Consider the following 25,380-nt stretch of genomic DNA (forward strand, 5'->3'; position numbering starts at 1 on the left):
TTCCTTGTCACCAGCCCCCATTCATCAGTCCCTGATTTCGCTCCCTCAGCAGTGCATTCCAGCGTACCATCTCCCATCCACATACTCTCTGCCAATCTACCGCAGCCAGACGACTTTCGCTCTTCTCGACGTTCGACCGTAACAACCCATCACTCGCCTACAAACCGTCTCGTTCATCTTGGACATTGAACAACCGCTGGATCTGGATGCTCCGGCAATTGAAACCAGCTCTTTCAAGGAGCTCCTAGACAGGCCGCAGCAATTGGAACGGACCCGCTTACAGCCTTTGAGCTGAGGCACCCGTCCTGGCTGAGAAGGCCGACACCTAAAAATCACATTCGTCAGATTCCCAAGCAGAAATGACTGTTGCACACGATTTGACCCATCGCGGGTCGTCCTCCCATAGCGCCAACATGGTTGCGTTGGAGGATCGATTCGAGGTCCTGAAGGAAATTGGCGATGGCAGCTTTGGAAGCGTGGCTCTAGCCAGAGTCCGCAGCGCAGGTGCCCATGTGGCCCGCCGCGGTACAGTGGTAAGTCGCGTTCGCCGTAAGCGTCTGGCGTGCCTTCGTTGTCCCTAACCAATTCAATTCAGGTCGCCATCAAGACGATGAAGAAGAACTTTGAGTCTTTCAGCGCATGTCTGGAGCTTCGCGAGGTCGTCTTCCTTCGCACCCTTCCTCCCCACGCCCACCTCGTTCCGGCTCTGGACATCTTCCTCGACCCTTACAGCAAGAAACTCCACATCGCCATGGAGTACATGGAGGGCAACCTATACCAGCTCATGAAGGCGCGTGACCACAAGGTCCTCGACAACGCCAGCGTCAAGAGCATTCTGTTCCAAATCATGCAAGGTCTGGAGCATATTCACGCCCACCACTTTTTCCACCGTGACATCAAGCCTGAGAACATCTTGGTTACCACGTCGGGACATCAAGACTCTTCCGTCACATCTTTCCGTCGTTACTCCGCCCTCGTTACGCCTCCGTCAACACCTCCCAATTATACCGTCAAGATTGCCGACTTTGGCCTTGCTCGCGAAACGCACTCAAAGCTCGCGTACACGACCTACGTGTCAACGAGATGGTACCGTGCTCCCGAAGTCCTGCTGAGGGCCGGCGAGTATTCGGCGCCTGTTGACATCTGGGCCATCGGCGCCATGGCCGTTGAGGTCGCCACACTGAAGCCTCTGTTCCCCGGCGGAAACGAGGTGGACCAGGTCTGGCGGGTATGCGAGATCATGGGAAGCCCGGGCAACTGGTACAACAAATCCGGTGGTCGTGTTGGCGGAGGTGAGTGGCGAGAGGGTACTCGGCTGGCCGGGAAGCTCGGATTTTCTTTCCCCAAGATGGCACCACATGCTCTCGACACGATTCTCCAATCGCCAACATGGCCTCGAGAGCTAAGTCATTTCGTGACTTGGTGCCTGATGTGGGACCCCAAGAACAGGCCCACTTCTGCCCAGGCGCTTGCTCATGACTACTTCATCGACGCTGTCGACCCTCTTCGCCCTCGGTCTTCGGCTTCGAGGATTCTGGGAAGGAAGCAATCAGACCTTGGCCGTGGCAAAGACTCAACAGCGTCTACGCCCACTTCATCCAAGCCGTCGTGGTTCCGCAAATCTCTCATCGGACGTTCCGAGACAACCGATATCTCAATCGCCCAACTCGCGGCAAAGGACAATTCAGCTCCTCGGCCCGCCCCGGTCCATGCATCAACAACGAACGAAGTCCCCGTCACGAAGACCCGGCCTGCTGCAGGCAAGCGAAGCACATGGACTAATGGTCCGTCCAATGTTGCGCCAATGCCAATTCTGCCTACCATCAGGCCCATCTCGCCGCTGTCCGACGCTGTCACGGCACAAGCCAGCAACGGCTCGTACAACGATGCTTACGTGAATGGGAGCCACCGGGCAGTCCAGGTTGAAGGAAAGCCTGCGAAGGTCAGCCGACAGCTATCCGTCGCGTCCAGTACCAACAACTACGCGGAGATCCACCGTCAGCAGGCTGAGCGGGCCCTCAACGGCAACTCTGGACTCGCTTCTCCACCGAGCGGTCAGAAGGAGGGCTTCTTCTCTCACCTGCGGAAGCGTGCTCGACGGTTCTCCGGAAGGCATCAAACACCAATCTCGCCAACGCATGAATCTATCGAGGGTCAGGTTGGTTGTGGACCCTGGAACAGCAACAGGTCTTCAATGGTGATTGATCAATCTCCGCCGCCGCCGCCCAAGGCCGAAACCTATGAGTCGCTTGACAGGGCTCTAAGAGATGTTCAGCAGCATCGCGAGTTGCAGGCACCCGTGCCCCCTCAACACGCGTCGCCCACCAACAACCTCAAGAGACATCACTCCTTGCCAAAGCACAGTCAGCCACGTTCGGTCGATAACTTGATGATGGCTGCGCGCAGTGGTGGTCCTATTTCTAGCCGCACTCGTCGCGCTCAGGCCACGCAAGGTGTACACCAGTACGAAGCTCCTGACGAAGAAGACGAGCTGCTGGACGAGGTTCTCAACTCGACGCATCGAGCTATGAAGCGTATGGAAAAGGATGGCAAGCCCGGACTTCGGCAATCGGCCAGCAACATTGGCATCGCCAATCCGTACCCTACACCGTCGCCATCCGGAAGCGGCAACGCGGCGGCTTTTGGCGACGGCGCATTGACGCCCAAGCCTCTTGACCTCAAGAAGAACCGCAACGCCGAATACAAGTGGCCGACGCCCCCCTATGAGGAAAGCGAGTGGGCAGCCTCCGCATCTGCAAGCATTTGGGCTGCCGGTAACCGATTCTAAAGGATAATTTATTTTCTGGGAGGAACTTTTCACATGGTTAAACGGCATGTTCAGCAACAAAAGTCTTGTGTGTTTTTACCTCTCGGCATTTCGCAAGGAGTTTGGGGAGCGGCCGGATACCTACGTTGCTACTTAGTCGTCTGATTAGGGACGGCCATTGATTTTCTGTTGCTTCTGGATTTTCTTCTACTTTGCGGCATTGCCTTCATCTCAGGAACCACAAGAAGGGTTCCATTTTCGACTCACAACATTCGATACCATTTCGCCTGACAGTCGATCCGCTTGAGCGCGCATTCACTCCTTAGTTATTTTTCCACATCATTTCACCATCGGTTTCCGACAATACCCCTATTTTATAGACTGAATCGGGCGATTTCATCCTTTTCGCACAGCGGCTCGTCCAAACCGGGCATTTTCCTTTGTCAGAAATCGCAACTAGGGAAGAGATGTCCTGGGACAACAAAGATTGACATCATGGCCATCAACAGATGACAAGGGGAGAGGGAACGGGCATGTGCCACCAGATGTACAAAAACAAAACAAAAGGCCTTCATTCTTACTGGGTTACTGCGGGCTGGACACGACAGGAGACTGGCAAGCTTGGAGGTCTTGCTGGACGCCGCGAGGCGGAGGCAGGCAAGGCGCGCGGCAGGGCAATTGGAAGGACCATGGTACCGTACATATGGATCTCGCATCAACTTGTTCTAGAGCCGCCATTAGTCTGTGGTCATGATGGTAGGAGATCAGGGTACCTAGCGTAAATGGGCTGTATCTACGAAGGGTGGTTTCGCCCAGCCATACCTAATAGGTGGGAGAAGCCACTGTAACGATCATGATTGGTGTCCGAATATGTGCGCCCTTGTGATGAATCTTAATTTGTTCCTTGACATGCTAACTCGCCACAATGAAGTAGGCTGATGGCTGGGCCTACCGTGCGACCGTCATGTGAGCGGGTGACTTGGACGTCTGACACGGGGACACGAAACTCAACGGCGAGTGGGTGACACGAATCCCGCTGATAGGCACCGTCTGGTCAGGTACCGACGCTCAGCTGAGCACCGTTGATCGTGTGTGTGTGTGTTGTGTATGTGTGTGGTGTGTTGATGTACCGGGCAAGTCGCTCGGCGCGGCACGATCAGTTTGCTTTGACGGCCTTCTCGACGGTCCTTGTCTCTGTCGTGTGTCTTTTCCTTCTCCCCTCGGCGCCTGCGTCCATCCACCCGGACTGCATTGGGGGCTGCGCAATGTGGGGTGGGGCATCAGCATCACGGGACACCAACGGCGCGGCTCACCATGTACACACATCTGTGGGCGCTGGCTTTCGGAGGTGGAAACCAAGGTACTGGGGGCACGAACATATGCCCAATGGTGCGTCTGACGGCGAATCCTCCGGTTGCGACCATCTTTGCGTCAGGCGTGTCTAGGAAGGGAGTAGCGACGGTGGCGGATTCATGGCAAGATCCGAAGACGTACTTTGCAAGGGGGCGCGGTGATGTTTGAGTTGGCTGTGAGGACATTGTTAGCTTTTCTCGTATCGACACACCAAAGACGCCGGGTGGCTTCGGTGAGTCAGCGGTTGCGCGAGATGCCCGTCTCAAGGAGGGCGGGCTTGGTGAGCTGACCGAGGCGAGGCAAGATGACTTGAAGCCGAGTTTGATTCATGCTTCCGAACCCGCGGCGGTGGGATGGAATGATTTGCAATTATGCTCTTGAACACTACCAAATACTATCAACCACTTTCATACCACGACTCGCGTACGCGACCTCACGCCTTGTCCACGCTGAAGGAGTACCGCGCCTGGAGGACATAGGGCCCATCCTCCGGGCCAAATACTTGCCTCTTCTCCCTTCCCCACTCGGGGTGGTTGATACCGTCAATCCAATCCTGCACCTCAAGAACGACGCAGCCGTACCGCGGGATGATGCGCGGGAAGGCGTCGGTGCCCTGCGTCTTCTTGAGAGGGATCGTTCCGTCCTGCTGCGTGCAGCTATACACCTGCAGCGCTTCCTGCTCCGAGAAGACCTCGACGGCGATGCCAGACCACGGCGACGACAAGCGGGCGACGTAGCCCGAAGACTGCCAGTCGTAGTTCCCGAGCGCCTCGCGGTTGACGGTGTAGCAGTTGTCATAGCCCGTGCAGCCGGTGCCGCAGTTGCCCTCGAGCTCGTCGCTCGTGGCGTTGGCGCCCATGGGCTTCGGCGCAGACCAAAAGTCGTTAACGGACCCCTTTTCGTTGGCGAGCACCTCGCCCGTGGGGATGAGGATGCCGTCGACCCCGATCCGCTGCCCGCTGTAGGGCAGGTGCAGGACGTGGTCGTCGGCCGAGCTGGTCTCCTCGTTGGCGAACCCGTCGAGGTTCCAGTACGTGTGACTGCTTAACATGATGGGCGTGCGCGCCGTGGTCGACACGGCCACCATGGAGATGTCCCAGTCCCAGCCGCGCAGGGTGTACGTCACGTACGAGATGACCTCGCCGGGGAAGCCCTCTTTGCCAGCCGGGTCAACGAGCGAGAAGGTGATGCTGTTCTTGGTGTGCGCGGCGACAGTGAAGTTGCGCCAGCCCCACCCATCGGGTCCGCCGTGCAGCGTGTTGAGACCCTCGGGGTGTTCGGGTGTCTTGTTGTCGTTGGGCTTCACATGGAACGTCTCGCCGTCAATATCAAATGTGCTATTGCGGATTCGGTTGGCGTAGCGGCCGGGAACATTGCCAAAGTTTGGGTGCACGGGATCCTCTGTGTAGTACGTAGCGTTATCCCAGCCGGCGACGATGTCCCGGGGCACGCCATTACGATCGCGGACGATGAGGTCTGATATGGAAGCGCCGTAGGGGACAAAGGCGGCGCGGAGGTGTTCGCTGGAGATCCAGTATTTGCCGTCGGCATCAGGACCGGGGGTCGTAGTGTTGGTTGTGTTGGTCGTCGCGTACGAGAGGGGAGTGCCCAGAACGAACGGAAGGACACAGGCCACTGCCGCAAGGGAGCTTGTGGGAAGGATCATGGTGGCGATGAAGAGGAGAGGACCTGATGAGAACGACACCGAACGCTGGAGTGCGCGCTTGGTTTCATCGAGCGCTCCCCCGGGCTTTTAAGCGTTTCCCGGCACAGGAACATCTCGCCCCGCCTCAGGTCGCGTGCAGATCAAGGAATCGTTGACAGGAATGCATCCTGAGTGGTGCGTCTAGCACGTGGTGTTTTGCCGCCGGTGGAACAATAGTCTGAGTGACGAGAGCTCGCTCAACTCGCAGCATTCCCATCTCGGCAAGAACCAGCTCGGGGGTAGTTTGGCCGCAGACGCGAGGAAGCTTACAATGGAACGTCGTAGTCGCGGTGGGCTATCAGCGCAAGCTTCGTCGATCACCTTCCTTCGAGGTGGTTGGTCTGGCGGTGTTGATGGTTTCTTTCAATCTAAGCCGGCACTTTTCCGGGGGCGCTGGAGCCGTGTCGTCAGGCCTCTGGTTTACGCCGCCCGCTCATTGGAGCGCCTGTGACCGACTTGCATGACGGCAACGCAAGACGGGGAACATGGGACGTGGGGAAGACAAGAAGCAGGTTGTTGCTCATGCGGGGTGAACTGCACTACCCCAGATTCCCCAAATGCTTGTTGCAGCAGACTTGACGTAGCAGGCGGTTAGGAGACGCAAGGCTCGAGTGAATATTTGTGTTGCTCAGCATCCTCGCGCTACTGTGATGTCTTGTCTTCCTCTGCCCTTGTTTCCAGTTCCCACCATGTATGACTCTGGGCCCAGGGTCTGCATATGTAGACTGGTGTCGACACTGCAGCATACCATCCATTCTATAGCCTTGCTAGAAGGCTGACCATCAATCTTCGCCCTGGCAAGCAGTGCACTCCTGGCACTCGATGTGATGTGCATCCTTGCCATAGTTCTGCTCCTTGAAGCTGAATAAGTTCCTGATGCCAGGGAACTCGACAAAGATATCGCCGTGTGCATCGCAGCTGGACTGGCTCGATACTCTGTGGTACACGTTAGGAATAAGGGAAGAGAGGCTGGCGGATTTCCTTGCTCTCACGTAGTTATGCGGCAGAGCGCTCCACGATCTGGCCCGATGGAACCAAGATTGTACGTGAACGGCGCCGGAATATCCTGGCATGTATACGAGATGGGAACGGTCACGCGTGCGCATTCGCCAGCCCATTCTGCCTCGGTACACATATATACCTGTTGTTCAAGGAGTCATGACTATTAGACCCTGCGCAAAGTCTTCTTCAGAGGTGAACTTACACTGCCTGGGAAGCGCTTGCTGAATATGTTGTCGGCGGGCGAGCTAGCCATCATCCGAGCAACCTCAAACGCGTTGACAGCTATCCAGCCTCGGGGTAGCTGCACGTCTGTATCGCGACCACCTATAGGTGCAGCGAAAGCTGCCGGAAGGAAAGATGTGATTGCTGAATACTTCATGTTGCTTTTTGAGAAGGGCGATTTACGGGGGCTCTGGCTGCTCGAGTGAACGGATGTATGTGTTAGCACTTTGCTGGGTTCTGATGTTCACCGTTGGATGACGTGTGGTGAATTTATACTTTCTTCCGCTCCTGGCTCCTAGCTCCTGTGGTGCTGTTGAAGGAATCATGGCTACTGACGTGCTGCGATTCGTTCAAGCCTACTAACTCTAGCACCAGTACACGTAACAGTCGTTATGAAAGTAGTCTTGATACGATGTGCCGCTGCAGTAGCTGTCGTTACACAATCGTTCGTATACTGCGAGATCATGACGAGCCCGGCATCCTGACACTTCGATACAGACCGCTCTTTGCTTTTGAGAATGAAACTAACCTCGTACTCAACGAGGATGTAGCTCGGTGTAGTGCTCCCGACTGGGTTGAATGGCTGCTTGACGAGGAAGCTTGACGCCGGGCGGCAAGTTTCCTTCCAAGCGAATCGTGACCGAGCTGCAACTCAGGCGGTAAGGACCTTGAGGACGCCACAGTCGTACACTGCTCGGTAATCGAACACTGCTCACGTCATTTTGTATCAAGTACACGGGAGAGCTCGCCTTCGAGGTGGCTCGTCGCTGATCGAACAACTGGTTCATCATGTAAACGAGTGATTCGGGCAATTAGTGTAAAGCCTGGATGGGATCAAAGAAGACGGATGATGCAGTCCTAGAACGATTGTGTCCTTTCCACAGCATACGTCGACAGAACTACCAAGAGGGTCAATGAACAGCAAACCATTTAGGACTGGGGAAGTCGCACGTATTCCGGTCCGAACGTGTCATGAGCAGATCTTGCCAGTCAGACTGTTCGTGGTGTTCAGCTTGCAAATTGCACATAGGAAATCCAAATGACCCCGGAAGAACCGCGATCGGACGATGCCTTACACCGAGGATTTTGGCGGGTGAATGTCCAGGATGGAAAAGAAAAACTTGGAAGAACGGTAGCGTGTGGCCCATCTTACATCTTGGCTGGGTTGAAAGGTGGTATCGCAGGCAACATGTTTCGTCTCGTGAATCAGTCGAACCCGAACAACCTTGCGCTAACGGAGTCGACGACCCCTTTCCTAGTTGTGTCAACGACAACCTCATCGGAAAGCAATGATCTTAGTCCAGGCTGCTGCGAGCTTCCGGCAGCAGACTAGGCATGTTGCACGACTGGCCTCGCGTGACGTATGTTGGCCGTCCGAGGCCCGTTCAGCCTCCTCGAACAGCCGCCCGATGGGCTAAAGTTGACCAAAGTATGCCATAACACATGTATCATGGATTGATAGGCCGCTGTAGATGATCCCAGTGCCACCGAGCGGCTGACCGATCTACCAGGTGCGCGATACCTGTGACAACGTTGAGCCGACGGTATTGCCGAAACTGGTGTTTGGATGTAGCTCGAAGACTCTACAAGCTGCAGCCTGATGCAAGTATCGGATGGGCGACGTTTCGTCCAAAGTCATGCAAATTGAGGTCATGCGGATCGACTTTACAATCCCAGCGGTATCCTAAGAATCCTAGACCACGCCGAGGCGGGTTAAGACCCGGGGCAGTGATAACGCGTGAGAAGCTGTCATGGTGGCCAAGCCATCTGAACTCTTTGCCGCGGGATCTACACGAGGGTAAACAGACAGAGTGTACAGAGACACGTGGACGCCTCGCTAAAGGGGCGTTCGAGCTGTTTGTTGCGCATGTCCGGCCAAGGTTTACGGTTGTCGTCCGAGGACTGATGCGGCTCGGGATCCAAGTGTCGCAAACTGTGCAAATGTGGTCCAGGGAGGCCTCTCCAGGAAGCAGTGACGAGTCGATCATAGACTTTCTCCTCTGTGGAAACTAATGACTGACGTGGACTTTTAGCGTTTTGGCCTGGATGCCGTGGTATGCTCGAGCGCTTGAAGACAGGTGATGTCGCCGTGTCATGTCATCTCAGTCGGGTAGCGCTGCAACAACAACCCTCCCTGTCTGCCTAGACATGCGCCCACACGCTGCCAGATCATTCATGGCCCGACTTGGGCAGCCGTTGTGATGCTACGATGATGTTCACGTCGATGGCTTTGGTTACGAGATGAAAAGTGGTCCAAGGTGGTATTGACAGCCCATTGTCTGAGACCCTCCTTCCGGGCTATTGTCAACCGCCATGGGCAAAAGGCAAGAGGTGCCTGCCGAGCCTGCCCTTACTCACTCACGGTGGCGTACCCATTCCAGTGGCTTACCAGCTTACTTCGGTGCCTGCCCTGCCTTATTTGACTATTCGACTTGGTGGAAATGGCAGCGGGCACCAACGGGCAGGCACCAGAACCAGACAAGCCTAGCTAAGGTACCTAGGCTCGGATTCGTGTCCCCTCAACACCTGCCCGAGGTACCTACCTACCTTAGGCATCTACCTAGCTACCTAGGTGGTCGCTGTGCTGTATTCGTAGGCGGTGCACTAAATCCTATCCTACCTTGGTAGGTACCTAGGTACCTACTAAGTTAAGGCCCTGATCGTCTCGAGCATTTAAAGCTAAATATATTTAGCTCTAAGTAACTTACTTAAAACGGTACTAGCGCACTATTTCGGAAGTACCTCTAAGCCCTTAGTTCTTTACTTAATTAAGAAAATAGTTAGAGATAGTCGGATTAAGGGTTTTCCTTTCTATATCGAGCCTTAACCCTCTCTTTTAATCGTAAATTATAATTAAATCTATTAATTCTATACCTCTACTATACGAATTTCTATATATCTATTATAAAATCGAACCCTTTAATTATTAATAATAATATAGTTAAAATCGCTTCTACGCTTAAGCGAAATATCCTCGATCTCGACGAAATTAACCTATTTAATAGCGATAAAGATACCTCTTCGCGAATAGAATCCGAATCTCTCTTCTATATATAAGAAGACCCGAATATTAGCTAAATTTAGGGGCGGAAGGGTCGTTTTATATAATACTTAGAGGCTACGAAGCTCTTCCTTAAATACTTTAAGTATTTAGTAATATAAGGAAGACTTTTTATAATAAGTAATAAGCGTATTACTCTTAAGGCTATATTCGAGGAAATCTTATTTAATTTATAATTAATATTCTTTATATTAAATATTACTTTATAAACGCTCTCTATAAAATATAATAATCTTTATATTAAATATCGGAAGATTCTATAGTTTATAGAGACTTTTAGAATAATTTATAATAATAAAATAGGTTAGATATTAACCTCTAAATAGAACTAAGAAACCTTCGAGAAACGGAATAACTATATAGCCTAAATATAGCTTCGAGGCTTCCTTTATATCGACTCTCTAATAAAGGAGATATAGCTTTATACGTATATAATAAGCGAGGATATTATAGAGGTTTAGGATTATCGTTAATAATAGCCTTTAAGCGACGAGAATATAGTTAGAGGGTAGGGAAAGAGGTAGTAGATCGAGAAACCGAGTAAGATATAGGATCTAAGCTATAATATAGAGACTCCTACTCTAAGGGTCGATCTCTCTAGCCTTAACTCACCCTCTTCAGCCTCTTTACTCTCCTCGTAATATTAATAGGCTAAGGCTTAACTTTTAATAATATAGGGCTAGATAGTAGCTACCTAAGTAATTCGGGAGGGCCTCGATAAACTTATAGCTCCTAAAAGCGAGGCGGTAATAAAGTAAGTACTATTTACCTATAAGTAGCTATTTAGTTAATATCTTAGATTTAAAGGTCTTTTAGAAGTAAAGGAATACTTCTTTAATAATCCTTTTAAGGCTTTTACCTTTAATTACTTATTATAAAGCTCTTAATTATTATTTCTATAAAGAATAAATATAATAAGTAACGTAAATAGTAAATAAGTTAATATAAAAAGAAGGATTAATTTAATAGAAAAGGTAATTTAATATTTAAATATAGATTTTAGCCTATATAGTTAATAATATTAATTATATATAATATAGCTTAGAATCGATTTAAGCGTTTTAATAAATTAAAGACCTATTCTTTTAATTTCTAAGTAGAATTATTATTTAATACTTTAATTCTAAGCTTTATTTATTTCTAATTTAATATTACGCCCTCTCTTTTACTTTCTATAATACCTCTTCTATATTTATTCTAATACTTATAATAGATTTAATATTTTTTAAATTATCCTCTTTATTTTATTATTATTATAAGAAATTCTAGAGACCTATTAGAGTATATATTATATTAATTTACGTTTTAAATAAATATTCTAAAGGTCCTTTCTTTAATATAGTAAATATATACTTTAAAATACTAAAAACCCGCTTAATAATAGCTTAAAGGTATATATAGATACGATTATACCTATCCTCTATTAATAGGTTATCTTAATTAATATTTTCGAAGTCTCTAAAGTAATATTAATATCCTCTAAATAATATAATAAACCCTCGAAAGTCTTATATAAACCTATTATCCGCGAGATAGAAACGGCCTTTAAATACTTAAAACGACCTTATTAAGGCTTATATTAAAAAGGTAAAATCGTTTACTAACCCCTCTATACCTATTAAAACGTAATTAAACGTAAAATCGAATTTTATTATAGCGAATACGTTCTAAGATATCCCTCCTTTCTTATTAAAGAATCTCCTCTAAGAGGAGGCCTTTATAAAGGCCGATATATAAGTTCTATTAATAGCTCCGATATAATTATTAAATTAATAATATTATAGGTTTAGCTCGATAAATTCGTTAAGGAAATCGTCGATAAAAAGCTTTATAACCTCGATATAGAGCTTATATAACGTTTATAATACCTCGTTGAATATCTTTAGAATATAGTTCTAAGGGACTTTTAATAGACTTTCTATTACCTTTTATATTATTATATAATTAATAATATATAGAAAAATTAATAACTTCTATTCTACTAATCGATACTAAGAGCCTCGAATAATATACTAAGCTTACGCTTAGCTCGTAAGTACTTAGAATTCTAGCTTCGAGATACGAAATATACCGATAAAAGTATAATCTAAGCCCTTTAGTTAAGCTATTATAAGTTACTATACTAGGCGTACCTACTCTAGTACTCGCTAATATAGGGCCTCTTAATAGAATTATAGAAGAGGCGAGAGGAGGTCGATAACGAAGGGTAGAATTAATATAACGACTTCGTCGATTTTATCGTTAATCCTAAGCGATTTAGATTCTTCTATTAATAATTAAGATACCTCTATTTTAGCGTATATTAACTTAAAAATAAGTATCTTTTTAATACTAAGAGGGTACTTTAAATAATTAATATTAAGTTATAAATCCCTTCCTATTTAGGGAAGGTCTAAATAAACTAAGGTACCCTACTAGCGTAGTATATTTATTATATAATATTCGGTTAAATATTAGCTTACTATTTATTTAATATAAAACGCCTATTAAATTAAGTAAAGCGTTATAGGTACGGGCTATATTCTATATAGGTTAATGATCTTTTGGCACTAAATGCTCGAGACGATCAGGGCCTTAGCGTCTCTTCGGCTCCCTCGGGCGAACGGACAGATGCAAACGCTAGCAACGGCCGCCCATTACGGCAGAGGGCGGCGGGGCATCGACCACAAGGCCTAGCGGCGGGGCGTCTCGGGCTAAAAGACAGGTAGCTGTAGGGCAGGTTTTATTGCCATGGGTCGCAAAAGTCTGGGATAGCATGATTCAAAGACCAACGAGGAGCGTATATCAGACGCCTCTTGATCGTTGAAGTGTCCTTCCGCCAAGTCTGAAAGGGGCGCGTGCATGAGTTCCAGCTCTCTGGAAACGAAAAGCGAGGGACCAACTTGTTCGAGCATGCCACTGAAATGCCACCCACTACTGCAACGGCATTGAAGGTCGACTCGTGCTAGGGTAGGTGGGAAGCCTACCCCCGGCAGTTTGGGTGGAGGTGCATGACGCAAGACGGCTGTGTGCTCTGCTGAGACCGATCTCTGATTTTGTCACCCACCGAAGGCAAATATGCGGTAGGTAAGGTAGGTTAACACTATTCCATATTTGTCGATCGAGACGCTCGAGCCGAAAGAGATGGATGTTGTAGATGCTAGCTTAGATTGAGGGAAATAACGTTTGGGCCCACTCGATCTCAGGTCTCACTTGTGTAAGCTGTGATACCCCGAACCATCTGTTTCGGGCAGCAAGAATCAAGTCCGAAATAAAGAAAAAGCTAGGACCCTGACACGTTTTGCAGGTCATCGGGATGAAGACAAAGCGGCGTGACTTGGCAGCAGTACTCGATCATGAACGTCTGTAGTAACTGATGCCGCGGACGCAGCTCCGCCACAAATGGTCGGTCGCTTCGTCACTTGCGCTGGTGGGGGTCGACCTTGTATCCTTTAAGCTCATCACTGCCACTGGCGGTCGGGCCAAGGGCAGGGTTGAATCATCCAACACCATGATCTTTGAAGCCAAAGATGGGCTTCGACATGGAAGAACTGCAATGCCAAAGATGCGGCTGTCGCAGCCCGCTTCGATCGAGAGGCTCGAAGAAATCCTTCCAGGGCCCTCACCTTTGAGCAGACGCAGACTGCCGCCACCCCGGTTGGGGGACATTGTCCTGCTGAAGCGAAGGGGGAGAGGATCGCGATGCTGGTGAGCGATACGAGGCCAAGACTTGACAAGACCCGCTAAATCTGTCGGGGCAGTCGGAGGGCCTGCGTGGCTTGCGTTAGCGCCACACGGCCACCTGCATTTTCCGCGCCGATTCCCTCGACAGCCTGCAACTGCCCCTTGAACCGCCCCCGCTTCTGGAAATTGGACGAAGGAGTGCCTCCTCGCCTTCGCCAGAACACCTGACGAACCTCTCGATTTGCCGCAACAATGAGCTGGCTTCTTCACCAGCGGAGCAACCCTCTGCAGAGCAAACGAGGGGAAATATCTGTTCCTTCGATAGGTACCGAGGCGAACCTCCTCCCTGGTAATGCTCTACTCGCCAGGCATCTGCCAACCTTGGGGCCTCCGATGGCGACAAAGAAAAATCGCTGGCCACCACGTGTCCGCGAAAGATAAGCAGCAACGTGTGCCTGGAGTATGAATCTCTGCAGTAGCCCGCCAAGGGGAAAGGTCCAGCACACGACAAAGACCCGGCCAGCGGCCTGGCACCGCCACTGCCCAGCATCTTCGTCTATTCGTGCATGGGAACCAGGCCCAAACAGGTGGGATCGTCAGGAACCTACGCCCCCGTCGCAACTGTTCGGCACCCCGGCCGCTGGAGGAATCGAGAAGAGGGGCACCGACTGCCTCCTACAGAGATTAATCGGACGGTGGAGGGGGTCCTTTTTTCCAGACGCCTTGGCACCAGCGACACAAGCGACAGTATTTCTCATCGGCCTGCCTGTTACATCCAAGATTGACCGCGTCCCCACTATTGCCCAGTCGCTTCGCCAAACCAAGCGGGCGTGCGGCCATGAGCCATCCATCATCTGGCAGGCGCCGACTGGCGGAGCCCGTCCACAAGTGCAGAGTTCGGGGCCTTGCTCTCTCTACATGTATGTACTACTCATCCGAGGAAGCAATGCAGACAAGGCACCGCGCGGCGCGGCATCACACCCGAAAATCGAGGGGACCCATCAGGAACAGAACAAGGATGCCGTATGATCGACGAATATTACCAGCGGCCCGCCCGCCTGGCTTTGCCGGGCGGATTTCTCGATCTTTCATCCGCTTTCCCATCCTTTCTTGACTCACTCGTTCGTCAAGCTTAGGTTCGCGGCCATGGTTTCTTTCCGCTGGCTGATGCTGGCAGCGGTCGCCGGCCTTGCCAATGGCCTGGCCGACACCGACACCATCACCTGGGGTGGCGATAACTCGCGCGCCGGCTACCAGACGTCAGCGTCCCCGTTCCGTATCCGGCCCCCTTGAAGTAGCACTGACATGTTTCTTTCCAGTAACCATAACATGGACCCGGCTGTCGTCCGTAGTTCTCAATTCGATCAGATCTTCCAAACCACACTTCCCGGCCGATATGGCGGCCGTGCCGAGCAGATCTTCTCTCAGCCACTCGTTTACACTCCCGGCGACAAGCAGTACGTCTATCTTGCTACCACGCAGAACAATGTCTACAAACTCGATGCGCAGACGGGCGAAATCCTCGCCTCACGCAATCTCCACATTCCTTTCCTCTCGGCAGACCTCGACGGATGCTACGATATTCAACCCCACGTCGGTGTCACTGGTACTGGTGTCATCGATCCTGACACCGGCACCTACTATCTCCTTGCCAAGACCTACGAGAACCAGGAACTTGTTGATGTCGCTCAAGGTCGCCCCGCCGGACGCTACTACCTGCACGCTCTCGATGTAAACGACTTGAGCGAGCGTCCCAACTTCCCTGTTGATCTCGAGGGTACCGTCGCCAGGAATAACCCTGATCGAAGCTTCAATGGCGGCATCCATCTCCAACGCCCTGCGCTGCTGCATGTGGGTCAGCATATTTACGCCGGCCTCGGCTCCCATTGCGTCAAATTCAACTTCACCGGCTGGGTAATGGGCTGGGATAAGACGACCGGAGAACAGGTCGAGCGCTTTGCGACGCAGGGCGAGGGCGTACCCCAGAACACCGAGGGCGGCGGCCTGTGGATGGCCGGCGGTGGCCTTGCTTCCGATGACCAGGGCTCCATCTTCTTCGCGACAGGCAACGGATACGCTGGACAGCTTGCCGAGATTCCTGTTAACGGCCGTAACCCCCCGACTTCACTTGAGGAGGCTGCTGTTCACATGACGATCCAAGAAGACGGAAGTTTAGATCTGGTCGACTTCTTCATACCATGGGATAAGCGCGCTATGGATGGAGACGACAAGGATCTTGGATCGAGCCCACTTCAAATTCTCCCCAACGAATTCTCTTGCGGCAGCATCAGACGTATTGGAGTTGTGACAGGCAAGAACAAGAAGACCTACTTCATCAATCTTGATGACATGGGTGGTTACCGCAACGGCGAGGATCGCTTCGATAATATCATCCAGACTTACGAGCACGAGAACTCGGTTTATGCTGGTGCTGGTGTCTACCCTGGACAGGGTGGTTACATCTACATCAATGGTGCGTTCGGTTCTTGTCTGCCTCTCACTCCCAACGTTATTGCTAACTTGCCCAAGTCGTACAATATCCTACCATCGTCTTCCGCTTCTCTTGCGCCAACGGTGTGCCTTCGTTCAACAAAGAGGCCGAGACCCCAGAGTCCAATGGCTACACCCTTGGCGTGAGCCACGGCACTGTCACCTCTCTCAACGGAGAGCCTGGTACTGCTATGCTCTGGACCACTGACGTACAGAACCCGCCCGGCCAGCTTCGCATCTACGATGCAGTTCCTCGCGACGGCGAGCTTACCCTCCTTCGGAAGTGGGAGATTGCCGGCGTTACCAAATTCAGCCGCGCCGTATTTGGCGACGGGATCATGTACCTGGGTACGACTACTGGTTTGTTCTACGGATTCGGCGCTCCGATCAACCGCCCCATCGAGTGCACTTCGCCTCTCGAATTTGGCGCCGTCAGCCTCGAAGCCAGCGCAGAGACCCGGACTTTGACTTGCACTGCTCTGATCAACACTGTTGTGAATGACATTTCTCTCCGTGAGGCAACCGATTTCAGCATTTCAGGACTGCCACCACTGCCCTTGACACTGGCTGTGGGCGCCACATTCGCAATCGAGGCTGCCTTCGCGCCCACGGACCTAGGCCTTCTCTCCACCGATGTCAACATTGAGACGGAGAACAGCGTCGCCGGATACCGTACCACTACGTCTGCCCGACTCACTGGCACCGGCGAGACGGACAACCCAAAACTTTCTGTCAGCCCCAGAGAAATCGAATTCGACAACGTCATCACAGCTGGCGCAGCGCCACCTGCTAACAATGTCGTGCTGTCGAACCAGGGCAACTCTGTTCTGACAGTCAACGAAATCCGATACTCTGAGACTATCAACGGTACTCTGCAAAACTGGGATCCAGCCAGCGGCGCACTAGCCATTGGACCATTCACAATCAGGAACATTCCTTCCGCCATTGATGCCAATTCAGGCGCCACGGTCTCGGTATCCCTGAGCCCCGCGAATGGAGGCGCATTCAGCGGGCACATTCGATTCATCACCGATGGTGGTAATGCCGATGTGACTATGACCGCTCACGTCGGCGCGGCTCCTGTGCTCCTCGTCGAGTTTGAGCGCCCTGATGGCGAGGGATGGACAACATATCAAGAAGGGACCGCGTTCTCGTTTGGCGAGGTCACCCAGAATAACGTGAGGAACCTCAGGATGCGCATCACCAACACCGCCCCTGCTGGTGGTGTCAGATTGTCTCTTACGGTCTCCAAACCTCCTCATGGCGGCTCCGGAATCATCAGGGCCAACAATGCCGTCGATCTTGGCGAGGGTACAAACCTGGGTCCTGGTCAGAGTGAAACTGCCGTGCTCTACTGTGCTGTCCCTAAGAGACAGTGGAACATGGAGCCCTACCAAGGTGAGGCTGCCTGGAGCCTCAACACCAACGATCCCACGGTGGCTTACCAGAACATTCAATTTGAGTGTACTGCTGTCTCTGAACAGTCTGCTCCTCTCCTGGAGAATGGCCTGTCGCAGTATCAGTATGTCGGTTGCTTCAGGGAGAACACCCCTGGCCGGCAATTGGCCAACCAGCTCTACGGAAACGACGAGAACACCATTGCTATGTGCGTGGAGGCATGCGCTGCTGGCAACTACGTATTCTGCGGAACTCAATACCACCGAGAGTGTTGGGCCGGCCCTACCATCCCCAGGGAGCGTGTTGCGGACGTTAACTGCAACTTTGACTGTGATGGGGACCTCAATCAGATCTGCGGTGGCAACGGTATCGCTACTGGACCTGGTGGCGCTTACATTTCTCTCTTCGCCGATACTCTGCGATTCGATGGCAACGAGACCAACATCCCTGAGCCCGAGGAGCCGGTGGACCCTACTGATCCCATTGTTAACCCAGGCGTTGATGGGTACATCAGCATTGGCTGCTATACCGAAGCCCCGGGGAGCCGCGCGCTGCCTTTCTTCTTCGCCACCGAGGATCAAACTGTCGCCATGTGCGTGGACGCCTGCTCGCTTCGTGACTACGAGTTCGCTGGTGTCCAATATGGCGGAGAGTGCTGGTGCGCCAATGCTATTACGACGGGTGCCGTTCCGGCGCCTGACGCGGAGTGTAACATGGCCTGCAACGACAACGCTGCTGAGTACTGCGGTGGCGGCTCCCGGCTCAACATCTACCAACGCCAATCTGGAGGTTCTTTCCCTTCTGCTAGTGTTTCTTTGAACAGCACTATCCCGGCGCCGACTTCGTCTTTGATCCCCGCCTCCTCTGCCCTTGTCTCTTCTGTACCAATAGTTTCAAGCATCGTCACGTCTGCCGCCCCGCCAGTGCCGACACCAGGAGAGGATGACTTCATCGGCGACTGGTCTTTCGAGGGCTGCTATACCGAGGGCGATGGCGTTCGGGCCCTGGACGGTCGCTTCTACGCCGACGACGAGTTGACGCTTGAAAAGTGTGCCGCCTTCTGCGAGGGTTTTGTTTACTTTGGCGCCGAATACGGACGCGAGTGTTGGTGCGGCGATGTCCATGGCACTGGCAGCGTGTTGGCGGCCAACCAGGGCGACTGCAACTTCGCTTGTGGCGGCGACGGCTCGCAATTCTGCGGTGCGGGCAACAGGCTTCAGATGTATCGCTTCGGTGGTGCGGACACGCCCTCGGGGGCTGTCAGCAGCTCTCTCCCGGTGCCCACATCCGCGGTCGTCAGTTCTGCTGTTGCTGCTTTCAGTTCAACTGGCCCGGAAGTCAGCTCTGCCGTTGCGGGGGCCAGCTCTCAGATAGCCATTGAGGCTAGCACTGCCCCTGCTCCCAGCTCCGTCGATGAGGAGACCAGCACATCAGTCGTCGAGACCAGCTCGGCGGTTGCTGTGGAGTCCAGCACTGTTCAGTCCAGTGCTGCCCAATCCAGCTCCGCAGAGGCCAGCTCCGTCATCGAGATGACGCCTTCCGCCGTTGCCTCTTCAAGCTTTGTTCCTAGCTCTGCGATCCCATCATCCTCTACCCCGACCTCGACGCCGTCGCCTTCCGTCTATCCAGGTAACGATCTCTGGAACTACACGGGCTGTTACTCCGAGCCCTCCCCTGGCCGTCTTCTACCCAGTCAGCTACTGAACGACGGCGATGAGATGGATATCGAGCTCTGTCTCGACGTCTGCGCTGGCTACAACTATGCGGGTGTCGAGTATGGCCGTGAGTGCTGGTGTGGTGACCGCCTCAACGCCGAGGGTGACGTCCCCAGCGAGGGCACAGCAGCGCCTGGCGAGCTGGTGGACGACGACGAGTGCGCCTTCCTGTGCCCTGGTAACAGGCTGAATTACTGCGGTGCAGGTATCAGAATGAGCGTGTATATCCTGAGAGAGCACGAGGAGGCGCTGGCTGAGGCGTCCTGAGACAGATAAAGTGGTATGATATGATGGTAAATTGCATGGTTGGTTCAGCCTGGCAGGCCCTGCCTTCCAAACTGGCATTTCTTGGGTATCTTGTATTTTCTTGTGATAATGATCCTCACATTGAGGCCTCGTATATAAGTTATAAGCTACATTTTGCTCTTACTTGCCAACTCAACTCGCGTGATAGCCTACTGAAAGTCCGCCCACCAGCGGGCTTTCGTAAGGCTCCCGTCTCGATATCAGCTGTTTGTTCGACCGTGGCCGCGTTACCAACTCGGAACAGGCACTTCCAGGTCGTCGTATAGTGAGTCGTGAAATGCTTGAACAAACAATAAGGGAGTTCATACTTCCCCAGCTAAAGCTGCTCGTACCTTGAAAACAGGTGTGACGACACCGATCTCTACTCCCCACGTGTTCTTCCGCTTCAGTTGATGGAATTTAAGCAGTTCCTCGCCGCCGGGAGGTATCTCGATTCCCAGCTGCAGGAGAATCTCGACGACAGCGGTGTATAAGATCTCGATACTGCCGTCCTCAATCTTGACAGCGAGACCAAGCGCGCCCTTAGCCCCAAGGCGTCTCGTATGCTCCGACTCACGAATGCCAATAGCGTAGCATCCATCGGCACCAAGCTTCCCAATCAGCGCCCCACCGAAGAGTTCCATGAGAATGGTGCAAAACCGATCCTCTCCGGCGACCATTTCCGGGTGTTGTGCCATGGCATGGTATATCTTTGCCATCTTCTCCGTCCGCGCAGACGGTGTCGTCGCCGCCGCTCCGGCCGACTTGTGCGCCACTTCATCCGCCGCGGCCGCGAACCGAGCAAACGTCATTGCGAGGTTCCGCAGAGGCACCGCCGGCGCGGGGAGGTTACACCCGTCAATCGCCCAGAGGACCTGATCGCCCGACAGCCCGCACAGGTCCTCGACGACGCTCCTGACGCGCGCCTGCATCGGGTGCGTGGGCAAGTGGTAGTCGGCGAACCCGGCCCCGAGCGCCGCGGCGCCCGCGAGCATGGCGGCGTGCTTGCCCGAGCAGTTGTTGCACAGCGGGCCCGGGACGAAGCCGTCCCTGATCCAGCGCCGGTTCACCTCGGGGGAGACGGCGTCGTGGCCGCCGCAGCGCAGGTCCGCTTCCGTGGCGCCGCCAGGGACGCGCGCCAGCAGGGCTGAGGCGCGGGCGACGTGGCGGTCTTCGCTGCTGTGGGAGGCGCAGACAAGGGCGAGGTCGGCGTCTGTGAAGGCTGGGTCTGTGGCCGGGCTGAGGGCGCCCGTCTCGAGGATGGCGAGGGCTTGGGCTGGTTTGATGGTCGAGCGGACGAGCGTCACTCGCTCGGGATCGCCGACGGCGAGGAGGACGTTGTTCTCGGCGTCGACTATGGCGGCGTGGACGCGGTGGCGGTTCTCCGGGACAGTGCCGCGGGTCGTGAGGATGTGGTCTTCATACTGCCGGGTCATGGCGGGAGGGGGGAGCGGGAATGCTGCCTGCTATTTCGATGACTTTTCTTGTTGTAGGGATGATGGGGTGCGAGACTGAAGTGGCCGGAATATCTGCCTGTCTGTGATAGCTTTTAGCCGTTTTTGAGGACGCACTGTTTCCAAAATTGAAGTCCCTGCGTTGCGGTTCGACCACTTGTGGATGGATGGGGGCCATGTGAGGCTTGTTTCCTAGCTTCCGTATCGGTCCGCGACAATCACTGCAATTGGTTGGGTCGTCAGAGTCATTCGCAAGCTTGAATCCTTAGCCGTCATTAACGTCCCATTTGGGCCTTGGAGATTATGTTATAGCTCGGTCTGGTTGGCCGCGCCCCAGGATTGAGAGAGTTCGGCAAACCTCCGAAGTCGGGGTGACTCACTGCTGGTCTGGTCTTGCTTATCAGTACCGAGATGGCGAGTGAGGGGAAAGTAATACACACCATCAATCGCTCTTTGCATGGTGCCACAAGACAGGAAAACGATCATTAGATGAGGACACGCTGTTCATTACGTGTCTCCGACGTCAAATTAAGGTCAAAGTTAGAATACGAGAATCTATAGCTGGTCACTGCTTGAAGGTTTCAAGCTTATCAAGGAACTTCGAAGTTTATTGCGATCGATTTAAGCTTAAAAACAGAGCAATACGGGTTTGAACTCTACTTCTCGAAGTGATACGCCCTGTTTGGCTAGGAAAGTAAGCAACGTGGAGGTCCTCCGTTGCTCTCCACTGGCCTAAAACTCCGGCGTGATAAGGACATCCGCTCGATTACGGTTCGGTAATGAAAGGTTTGGATTTGGGTGAGTAGACATGTGAGCAGCATCATGTCCAGGTACCAAATCTTTTACAGCTTGACCTGGCCTGTCTACTGCTTGCGTACTCCTGTGAGCATTTGAAGAGTTTGCGACCAGCACCAGGTTTGACTCGGAGTCGTATGACCATCTAAAATCAACCTGAGCAGTGTTATTTCTAGCAAGTCGCAAGTAACAACACCACAACGTAAGATTTAAACTGCCATCGCAAACATGTGTCATAAGACGTTGCCGAATGGTGTCCTCCGTCATCACCCAGCCTCTCCAAAGGGTGGTGAGACTATTCAATCCATGGTAGAAGGATTATCGACGCCAACGATATCCTCAAGCGACCCATCATCTTCTGCCTCGTGGCGCCTGCAAAAGACAACTTACGGAACCCTCTGTCCAACCGCAGCCGCTGTAGTGCAAGCTGGAGAACGCAGTATTTAAGGATGAGTTAACCATAGACAATCCTCGACCAGCAAGCCTCAATGTGATCTGAGTAAGACCAACATCGTGAAGATGCTTCAATCTGAGTCAGAACAGACGCCATGGACTTGCATGACTGGATGAAAGAAGGGGTAAGACGGCGGCTGAGCCTCAGGTCGCACTGCTCAAGGCGCGGTGGCGCGAACTACCCCATGCTGAGCCACGGTGCACGACACTACCATCTCAAGCCGTGCTGTACACCTTTCCAGACATGCATAAACTGGTGGAGTGCAATGTGCAGTCGATGTGTGCATTTCGCAAAGCCCACGCAATCCGCTGGACAAATTTCCGTCGGAAAGATCAGGTCCTGGCGATAGCAGACTACGGCACACCGCTCATCGCAGGCGACCCTGAGACATGTGCGTTGTTTTCGTCGAATACGAGAAATTCGGCTGCTCACGGGGTCCAACAATTGACGTCAAAAAGCCCAGTAGCGCATAGAAGCTTCCCCGGAAGCAGGTCGAATTCCGCAGGGATGGTGGGCAGACCACAGCATGAGGACGACTATTTACTCGGCCCTTATTAACTATTTACTCTGCCCGACAGGGGTAAAGCCATAAATACAGCTCTACTACTAAAATTAGCTATAGTAACTATATACCTATACTCGTCTCTTACACCTTCGAGTTACTCGATAGAATAGTAAGGTAGGCGAGTCGCTAAACGGCTATTAATAGCCCTTAGCGGCTTAAGGTAGCTAGTACTAATCTTTTTATATTATAATTTAGGATATTAAAAAGACTATAGTAAACGCTAAATTAGCCTCTATTAAAGGCTATTTAGAATCCTCTTTATTATTAGCTATAGTCTCTAGAAGCCCCTAGAATAAATAGCCTAGGCTACTCGCCCTAAAACTATTATTATAGTTATTACTAAAACTATAATATATTATATAATAGCTACGTAATAGTAGCTATTAATAATAGCTATAATCGTAGAGAGGTATTACGTATTTACTCCTTAGCTAAAAGACGTTATATAGCCTTTTATTAACGAGACGCCTCTATAAAGTTAATTAATTACGCTATAATAAAGTCTATTTATTTATCGCTATTAATCTTCCTTTTCTTCTTTAGACGGATAATAGGAATATATTTCTAAAGTAGGATTAATATAGAATATAACGATAATAATTCTAATTATTCCTATTCCGATAATACTTAGCTAAAAGTAGTAGTTTATATAGTAAAAGCGAGGGAAATCGGGGTATTAGGGGATCCTATAATAGAAGCGTTATTAATAGCTTCTCTTAAGCGCTATAGGTATTCTTATTTAATATATTTAGCGCCCTTTAAGACTTTATCTAAAAGTAATTCGAGAGCTTCTTCGTAAACCGTTTAAAGGATAGCCTATTTATAGTAAAATTAATAAATAGAAATTAGAAAAAGGAGAGAGGGTAAATAGTAAAATAAATAATATTTTAATCGAGCTATTAATATATTAAAATATCCTTAAAAGTTAATAATTAATTAAGAGATAAATAAGAATATAATATATATTAATAAAGTAGCCTTTATTATTTAGTAAAGCTATTAAAATAAAGTAATAATTAGAATTATAGTTAATCCGAATTCCTAGCTCTTAAAGCTATTTATAACTCGTTCTATATTTTCTTAAAAGCCTTAAAGGATATAAAAAGTATAAACTATTATATAATCTATTCTTATTAAAATTTAATATTAAAATAATATATTTATAATTAAATTAAATTTTTTATTTCTCTTTTTTCTTATTAATTATTTAGGAGATTCGTTTTTATAAGGTATAAAGGTTAGCTTAGCTTTTACCTCTTAGAAAGTAGCTCTTAAACTTAATATAAGCTTTTTTTACTAAAGATATAGATCTAAAGCTATAATTTCGGAATCTCTTAATAGAAAACTTATAGAATTACTAATAGAATAATAATTAAATAATATTTAAATAGTAAATAAACTCTAAAGTTAAAATATTAGCTTTTTAATTAAGAGTATAGAAAGGGAAGGAGGTAAATAAACTAAGTTATTTAAGATTAAACCTATAATAAAATAAAGCTTATATAAATTAAAATACCTTTTCCGTTTTAATATTAATATATTACTTCTAAGTAAATAAGAAGCTATTAAGAGAGTAATCTAACGATAAATCCGATAATAAAAGTATAAAATTCGAGTATTATAAGCTATTTCTATTATTTATAATATTAAGTATTAAATTAAGAGCTAGAAATACCTTTACTATTAAGCTATTTTCGACGATTTCGCTAATTATAGAGTTTTCTATTATATTACTATTTACTTAATTAAGTTAGTATAATTAATATCTCCTATAAATAAGAATAATAGGAATAATTATTTATATAGCTATTATAAAGGCCTTTAATTATAATATTACCCTCTAAATAGCTATTTTACTTCCTTCTTATATAAAAGAGAACGTTCTTATTTATATATTATATATAAATTTATTATAAGAGACGAGGGAATACGATTTTAAGAGTATTTTTAAGCTTCTAATCGAAATCCGTAATTATAACGTTAAAGGCTTTAATATCCTCTTTATCTATTACCTCCTTTATATAAGTAATTAAATACTCTTATTAGAAAGGAGCGTAAAATAGTAATTAAATTAAATATAAGTTACTATTACTTTATTTACTTAGAGGAGAAGTATTTTATAGTAATTTACTTATAGTTTTTAATTAAAAGGAGGCTATTTAATAAATTATAAATAAAGCTTTAGAATATAAATAACTCGTTTAATATATAGAATCTATTAATAAAAGGTTAATATTTTACTTCTATAATTAACTATATTAAGAGTAAATCTAGAAAATATAATCGATCTTTTATATAATAGGATTATAATATATAATATAATAGTATATATCTTTATTCTACTCGAGATCGTTAATAAAGAGTTAAATAAGAGAGTAATAGCTTTATTAAGCTTTTTATAATTAATTCTATTAATTCTTTATATTTATATTAGAAAGGAGGATATTTTAG

General features: G+C 49.6%; 5 protein-coding genes across 5 annotated transcripts; 2 read left to right on the forward strand and 3 right to left on the reverse strand.

The window, feature by feature from the left end:
- Nucleotides 1–413: 413 nt before the first annotated feature.
- Nucleotides 414–2,788, forward strand: D7B24_002169 (uncharacterized protein; the record flags this gene model as incomplete). The annotated part of the gene is made up of 2 exons (XM_028636384.1): nucleotides 414–533; nucleotides 596–2,788. The coding sequence occupies 2 exons, from the start codon at nucleotides 414–416 to the stop codon at nucleotides 2,786–2,788; spliced, it is 2,313 nt and encodes a 770-aa protein (XP_028497718.1).
- A 1,765-nt stretch (nucleotides 2,789–4,553) lies between these two features.
- On the reverse strand, nucleotides 4,554–5,786 carry D7B24_002170 (uncharacterized protein; the record flags this gene model as incomplete). The annotated part of the gene is made up of 1 exon (XM_028636385.1): nucleotides 4,554–5,786. One exon carries the CDS (start codon nucleotides 5,784–5,786, stop codon nucleotides 4,554–4,556), a length of 1,233 nt encoding a protein of 410 aa, XP_028497719.1.
- An 821-nt stretch (nucleotides 5,787–6,607) lies between these two features.
- On the reverse strand, nucleotides 6,608–7,206 carry D7B24_002171 (uncharacterized protein; the record flags this gene model as incomplete). Its single annotated transcript, XM_028636386.1, has 3 exons — nucleotides 6,608–6,761; nucleotides 6,818–6,966; nucleotides 7,030–7,206. The coding sequence occupies 3 exons, from the start codon at nucleotides 7,204–7,206 to the stop codon at nucleotides 6,608–6,610; spliced, it is 480 nt and encodes a 159-aa protein (XP_028497720.1).
- Nucleotides 7,207–14,919: 7,713 nt separating this feature from the next.
- Nucleotides 14,920–19,643, forward strand: D7B24_002172 (uncharacterized protein; the record flags this gene model as incomplete). The annotated part of the gene is made up of 3 exons (XM_028636387.1): nucleotides 14,920–15,032; nucleotides 15,093–16,246; nucleotides 16,303–19,643. 3 exons carry the CDS (start codon nucleotides 14,920–14,922, stop codon nucleotides 19,641–19,643), a joined length of 4,608 nt encoding a protein of 1,535 aa, XP_028497721.1.
- Nucleotides 19,644–19,984: 341 nt separating this feature from the next.
- On the reverse strand, nucleotides 19,985–21,097 carry D7B24_002173 (uncharacterized protein; the record flags this gene model as incomplete). The annotated part of the gene is made up of 1 exon (XM_028636388.1): nucleotides 19,985–21,097. One exon carries the CDS (start codon nucleotides 21,095–21,097, stop codon nucleotides 19,985–19,987), a length of 1,113 nt encoding a protein of 370 aa, XP_028497722.1.
- Between the last annotated feature and the right edge of the window lie 4,283 nt (nucleotides 21,098–25,380).

This window comes from Verticillium nonalfalfae (assembly GCF_003724135.2).
Source record: "Verticillium nonalfalfae strain VnAa140/NRRL 66861 chromosome Unknown scaffold_15, whole genome shotgun sequence".
NCBI lineage: Eukaryota > Fungi > Ascomycota > Sordariomycetes > Glomerellales > Plectosphaerellaceae > Verticillium > Verticillium nonalfalfae.